The sequence below is a fragment of the Scylla paramamosain genome, unplaced genomic scaffold (assembly GCF_035594125.1).
Source record: "Scylla paramamosain isolate STU-SP2022 unplaced genomic scaffold, ASM3559412v1 Contig8, whole genome shotgun sequence".
Taxonomy (NCBI): Eukaryota; Metazoa; Arthropoda; class Malacostraca; order Decapoda; family Portunidae; genus Scylla; species Scylla paramamosain.
The window spans coordinates 1,662,501-1,669,921 of NW_026973673.1; the positions used below are offsets into that span (position 1 = coordinate 1,662,501).

Below are 7,421 nucleotides of genomic sequence, written 5' to 3' on the forward strand. Positions count from 1 at the left end.
ACTTTCCTGTTGCTCTTCCAAATATCCAGCTTTTCTTTGATCCTTCAGTGAAAAACCTCCCTTTCCTTAACTCTTTGTTGTATCCCCTCAATATCCAGCCTTTGTTTGTCTCTGCAATAATGGATCTTTTCTGTGTATTTCCTCCAGGATCTATTTACCCAAGAACAACTTGTCAACAATTCCTGTAGATGTCGTCATCAGTGAGGTCAGTGTTAGATACCAACTTGCTGCTCAGGTGTCTGTTGTACCTGCTGGCTGGCATCTCCACTTTGTCTCTCCTGGTAACCAAGTCTGTATGTGTATGTGTATCTATTAATTTATTTCTGTGTGTATTGTGTCTGTCTATCTGTGTGAATGTGGAGAGTTTGGGGTGAATCTCGCTTGATACCTGATGGGGATGGATTGCTGTGTGCCTCTCAGTGCAGCAGCCTGTCAGTGCAGACAGCATTTGACAGCTGTTTCTCACTCCACATATTTACACAAAGGTGCTGACAGATTAGCAGCAGGAGTGGGAACTGCAGTGGCTGTAACTCACATGACTTCACTGGTACCAATCCAGACCACCTGGCTTCCCCAGGGACAGGCTTGTGTCACCCTGACCTTACCTCTACCTATACATCTACCACTGCACTACATTTGGAATCTGGTTGAGTACATGTACTCAGACCCAAGCCTGATGTGTGTGTGTGTGTGTGTGTGTGTGTGTGTGTGTCTTTGTCTATCTCTGTTGAAATCAAGTCATTGTTGTGTCTTGGAGGGAATAAGAGTGTGTTTGTGACTATCTATCTATCTATTTGTTTAAATAAAGTTGTTGGTAGCATCTGAGGGAATGAGAGGAGTGTGAGCTCAGTATGATGTGCAAGGAGTTTATGGATGTTTTAACATTTTGTAATTTAAGTATTTATTAGTGTGCATATCTTTTTTTTGCATGCAAGATTTTAATACCTTACTTTATCATTTTGTCTGCATCTAACATACAGTCTCTCTCTCTCTCTCTCTCTCTCTCTCCTTCTCTCTCTCTCTCTCTCTCTCTCTCTCTCTCTCTCTCTCTCTCTCTCTCTCTCTCTCTCTCTCTTCACCAATTCTCCTTACAGGCTTGGTGGTGTATCCTGAAAATTTGAAGATCCAGGAGAACTCTGTCACCAAGAACCTGCAAATGAATGTCATTGGGTGGCTGATGGCAGCTCCTCAAGTGAACCCAGAGGTGAGGGAGGCTGTCACTGGAGGGAGCAGGGAAGTAGGGGTTAGAGTGAAGATGTTTAGAAAAGAGGGATGCAGCACTGTGGTTGTGAAGAGTAGCCATCATTTTCATTTTAAGGGTGTTTTTAAGCTATTTGGCTTGTAGTGCAGTGGTCAATGAGACTATCCCTTTCCACTGGGGACCCAAAATAAGAATAAAGACAGACTTCATATTCTGAGTGTTAATGGAAGTAAGAATAATAATCAGAAATAGCAACCATTATCACTATCCTCAGTTTCTTCATGTCAAGCTTGATAAAGTTAGATTTAAAAAAGAAATAGGAAGGAACTGGTTTCTCAGATTGAGTGATAGATGAATGAAATAGATTCAGTAGTTAGGTTAGTGCTGAGTCATTAGGGAGCTTTAAAAGATTAGACAAATTTATGCATGAGGATGATAGTGAAAATAGGTAAGCACATTTCATGCAGGGATTGTCATGTGTAGACCAGACGGCTTCTTGCAGTTTCCCTTGTATTCTTACAATTATTATACCACTGATATGATGCCACAACACAATGGTAATGGTGGTGATGGTGTGTTCCCGAGTGATGCAGGTGATAATGGGGCTTGATATGAGTGTTGAGGGCATGGAGGGTCCCATCACCTTTGCTCCTGTGACCTCTGGCTCTTCTAAAAAGGGAGTTGCATCCTTCACGGTATTTTTATGTCTGCTGGTGTGTAGTGGTAAGGATTATCCAAGATTGGAGAAGTGTCTTGGGACCTTCCTCGTGAAAAAATTCGTCATAGGGAAAAGAAAATACAGAAGCAGGCAGGGAGTTCCAGAGTTTACTGGTGAAAAGGATGAAAAATTGTTAATAATGGTGAACTCTTGTATTGGAGAGGTGGACCACCACCATCACCACTACTTTTTCTCCACAGATCACTGGGCTAATAAAGTACAGTATGATGGGTGCCTTGGAGAAGCTGTGCCTTGAGTTGAAGGCTGCAGTCACCTTCAGAAAAGAGCAAAGCTGCAACAAGTCATCCAAGTACTTTGTCAAGAAGGTTTATGTTGAAGGCAACCTCCTGCACTGCTCTCAGGAGAACAGTGGGACTCATGGATGCCTCCAAGACCCACAGAGGATTGGAAGGCATAAATTCAATCTTGGATAACTATTGACATTTAAAACTGGTGACTCCACTTGTCAGATTGTAGGTGGGAAAGTTTAAAGGGTTAATTGATGGGAACATTGTTGATCTTAATTATTTTTTGGTAAAGTACTGTAAATCACTTGCATGTGAAATTTCAAATGGATGAAATAGCATGAATGGTATTGTAGTTGAATTGTTCTTTGTAGCTGGAAAAAAAATTGGGGTTGATTGATGGGGAAACTATTGTTCAAAATCCTTTTATTGTAAACTAGATCATGTACATAGTTGTTTAATTTTTTGGAAGTGAAATAACATGAATGATATTGTAGTTGTTTGTGTTGTACTATGGGTAAACCACTGGAAAAAGTGTAGTAGTTATGAACAAAATTGGATTAACTAAACATCACTGAGGTTGTAGTTGTGAAATTTTGTAAATTAATGTAAACAATGAAATACTTACTTAATCTTATATTATTAGGAGTCATTGGAAATTAGCTAAAATAAACACCATTATATCATCATAACCCTATAATGACTAACCAACTTCGCCATGAGAGGATAGTTTTAACACAAACAGTGCACAGCTTTGCCAAATGTTGTCATAAATCTGTGTTGGAAATATAGTCTTCATCAAGCATTATTGTTGTGTAAGTTATCATTGCTGTCATGTGTTGTTTTAAGGAGACACTGATTTTGCATTTTTTTTTTTTTTTCACACCTATTCAGAAGTTTAAAAATCTTTCAGTTTTCTGTGCATGTGTTCTAGTATCCTCTGCATTCTTTCTTGTCATTCTTTCACACTCAAGAGCTAAATGCATTGAACTAACATTCCCATTCCTATTATACAGCAATTCATGAAATTAACACCAGAGCAGTTTGGTATGTTATGGAAACTGAGAGAGAGAGAGAGTCCTTTTTTTCCTCTTCTCTCTCATGTCATGGCCCAGGACAGGGTGACGTCCTTGCAACATCGTCATTTGCATTCCTTAATCACAGACAAATGTGCCTCCTCACTCACTCCTCCATGTTGGAGAAAATAATTGCATTAATGAACATGTCTTGCACTTTATCATTACTTTTTATTATTATTATTATTATTATTATTATTATTATTATTATTATTATTACTACATTTACAGTAGTCCCTCACTGTTAGCAGTGAAATTTGTCAAATGTGAATAGTACTATAAATGGGAAAATTATACATTAGTCTTTGGCAAGGCCTGGGTTCACCCTTTTGACTTGCATTTGAAAGCAAAGACATTATACATTAACATTATACATTATACATGAAACATTAACAGCAATATAGAATACAATAGATAATAGATGACAGATGTTATTTACCTTTAATTATTTATAGTTAAGCCTGGTGAGAGGATCGAGTGTGGTAATTGTGTAGGTGCACTATTAATATTTGGCACCCAAACCAGTGTCATCCATATCCAAGTGTCCATGCCCTTCTGGCTCCCTCAACCCTCCATCACTTGTAGAGGCTGCACTCCTGGGGACAAACACCAAAGATGTGGTTAATTGCAGCAAAAAAACAGTAAGATGGCTGTTGGGAGGTTCACAAAAATCAAACAATGCACATGGACGACAAACTAGATCAACACCATTCTGTTACGTCAGCAAGTGGCACACCAAAAGTGGATCTGATGTGCCAGTTTGGTTGTTGGTACCAGTTCAAACCTATTGCCAAACTGAAACAAGAGGGACCAATGTATATCTCAATCAATCTATATATATATATATATATATATATATATATATATATATATATATATATATATATATATATATATATATATATATATATATATATATATATATATATATATATATATATAAAGCTTTTTGGTAATAAACATTTAGTGTGCAAAAATTTTTAGTACATCTAAACTATAGTAACTTGTGTCTTCCTTACAAGTGGTGTCATCTACCATTCTTTCTCTCCCCTCTTAAAAAGTGGGAAAAGGAAGACTGCTGGACCATACCACAAGTTATAACAACAAAAAAAGGTTCAAACTTTACTCTGCTGCATGGACTGTATCAGCTTGTATTCAGGCAGGTCAAGTTGGGCAATACAAGTGTGTGCTGGAAGGAAGCTGTCATCTGCTGGCTTTTGGATTATCAACTTGGAAGCCTGGGTGTGTGTGTGTGTGTGTGTGTGTGTGTGTGTGTGTGTGTGTGTGTGTGTGTCTAAGAGAATCAGTTTGAGTGAGTAGTGGGAGGGAGTTTTTGAGTATGTGAGTAAAAGAAGGGGTTTTGTTGAGAGAGAGAGAGAGAGAGAGAGAGAGAGAGAGAGAGAGAGAGAGAGAGAGAGAGAGAGAGAGAGAGAGAGAGAGAGAGAGAGAGAGAGAGAGAGAGAGAGAGAGAGAGTTTTGTGTGTGTGTGTAGGAGAGAGAATACAAGAAATTATTTCTTAAATTTATTACTATTATTCTAAATTTATTCATATTTCAGAGGAATGACTGACAGAAGAGACAAAGGAAGAAAAGAGGAGGAAGAATATAAGAAAGGAAGGAAGGAAGAGAAGAGGGGGACATGAGAAGGATGAGATAAAGGAGAGAGAGAGAGAGAGAGAGAGAGAGAGAGAGAGAGAGAGAGAGAGAGAGAGAGAGAGAGAGAGAGAGAGAGAGAGAGAGAGAGAATGTTACTGATTGTGAGAATTAATTATCATTATTATTATTATGTTCAAAATGTATTATTTATATTTTCATTGTTTTTTTTTTCAGAAGTGATAGAAAGAAGGAAGAGGAGAAGACAGATGATAATAAGGAGGGAAGAAAGAGAAGGAGAGAGAAGACAACAAAGAAGGAAGAGGACATGAGAGAAGAATGAGGATAATAGAAGAGGAAGAAATAAAAGAAGAAATGAGAGAAAGATAGATAAAAGAAAATTAAATTCTCCCCCCTGCCCCCCTTTCTCTCTCTCTCTCTCTCTCTCTCTCTCTCTCTCTCTCTCTCTCTCTCTCTCTCTCTCTCTCTCTCTCTCTCTCTCCATGCCTAGGAGAGGAACCTGATCAGTCCCTGTGAGAAATTTTGCAACATTTTCTGTTTAAGCAAGAGTTCATGAATATTTCCCAAAAAGTGCAGGTGACCCCTGACCTGACATACCAGCATGCACATCACTGTTGTGTTGCCAGGTTTTGCTGGACGCATCATTCCTGATTCCTGTCAGTTCATTTTGGCCTAAAACCATCCTTTGCTTCCTGTATACATTTGTGAAATTGTTGCAAAGGAGGGAGAGTTTTTGTTGCAACATGAATTCCAAATCAGATTCAGTACTTTTATGAAATCTTTCAAGATGACAAAACCCTGTTATTAAACTCCATCACCAGAAACACACCACACACACACACACACACACACACACACACACCAGTTGCAATGCTTACTTCAGTGCACACTCTTCACTCCTTCAGAGGTGAGTGAATGAGTGAGCAGTGAATAAATCTGTTAACAAGAACACTATTTTGGTGCAAAGAATCAGATGCTGCCAGTATTTTTGCTGCCATTCGCCACTCCACATCTAGCAGAAGGTTTGTGGTCTGCCTTATCCATGCAGTCTTCCTGGCGCTTACAAATCAGGGTCACTAACTGAAGAGAGCATCAGAGTACTTGGAAGGAAACCACTGGGAAGACCTTGAGATGGTGTGTGGAGGAAGGCATGATAACACTTAACAATAAGGAAGAAATTGTCTACAGCTGCAAGTGGGAGATACTCATGGTCTGTCCAACCCCAGAAGGGAAACTATGGACAAATAACGATGTAATGAAAGGCACACCTGAATGGACTGCTGGCCAGCTGATCTCTTGAATGCTCCTCTTCCTCCTCTTGGGCCTCACTCCCTGCACGGTGGCACTGACATTGTGTGTCTCCCAGTCGGTCTGTGGAATCTGAAGGAGAAACAGTGTAATAAGAGTAGTGAGGAAACTGACAATGCTTAGAAGAAGAGGCAGTTTCATTACACAATGGCCTGGGACTTGATAGTGTGCAGCATGAGTCCTCTAACACAGAGAAAAGAAAGAATTGCATTCCACAATTCAATGGGACACACTCACATCAAAGAGCCTTCCATCACACACACACACACACACACACACACACACATAAGGAGTCCCATTCCATACTTCACTGCACTACAGGACACACATCAAGGTGGTGAAGGTCTCCTCTCTCTCTCTCTCACACACACACACACACACACACACATCAGTAGGAGGAGGCAGTAGACACCTGCCGAAACGATAATTACTCCCAGTGAGGTCTAAAGCACTGTTCAGGGGGTGCTGTGAACTTATCATTAAACCCAGCTGTGACCTCACTGAACGTTTCCCTTTGTGTCTCACAACACAAGGGGGTAGTCACAGCCTGCCCTCTAAAGACAACTCTCTTCCTCCACACAAAACTACAAGCACCTAATAACACACACACCCTTCACTCCAAAAATTTTAAAATCATGGCGACTCCTACACCAGCCTCGGAGTCCCCATCTGGGGAGGGGACCATAAATGTCCCCAGGTCGGACTGCCTTTCCGTCGACGACCCTAAGTGTCTTGACACCCCCCTCAACTTTTTCTTCATTAACTTCTGCAACATTCGCGGTCTAAGATCTAATTTTCAATCTGTAGAACACCACCTCTCCTCTTCTAAACCTCATCTTCTTTTCCTCACTGAAACTCAGGTGTCTGAGGCAACTGACAGTAGCCCCTTTTCTGTTCCCTCCTACTTTCTCTATCCTCATTTTCGATCCAAAGCTGGATGCTGCGTTTATGTGCGCAATGACTTAACCTGCTCTCGTGCCCACGCTCTTGAATCTTCCGAGTTTTCCACCATCTGGCTACGACTACAGAGTCATTCTCATACTAAATTTATCTGTGCTGTATACCTCTCTCCTAACTCCTCTGACTATAAGAAATTCTTTGACTACTTAACTTCCAAAGTGGAGCACATTCTGACCCTCTTCCCTTTTGCAGAGATCTCCATTCTTGGAGACTTCAATGTTCACCACCAGCTTTGGCTTTCCTCTCCCTTCACTGACCATCCTGGTGAACTAGCCTACAACTTTGCTATCCTCCATGAC

General features: G+C 40.3%; 1 protein-coding gene across 16 annotated transcripts in view; it reads left to right on the forward strand.

Moving 5' to 3' along the window:
• Nucleotides 1–6,977, forward strand: part of LOC135096836 (uncharacterized) — a 25,658-nt gene extending 18,681 nt beyond the window's left edge. For 12 of the 16 annotated variants that reach the window (XM_063998605.1, XM_063998599.1, XM_063998604.1 and 9 more), the window contains 3 exons: nucleotides 148–299; nucleotides 1,095–1,204; nucleotides 2,120–3,050. In XM_063998605.1, the coding sequence (XP_063854675.1) occupies nucleotides 148–299; nucleotides 1,095–1,204; nucleotides 2,120–2,353 (496 nt within the window). In that variant the 3' untranslated portion in view covers nucleotides 2,354–3,050. The other 4 variants (XM_063998600.1, XM_063998602.1, XM_063998601.1 and 1 more) reach the window with 4 other exon arrangements.
• The last annotated feature ends 444 nt before the right edge of the window (nucleotides 6,978–7,421 follow it).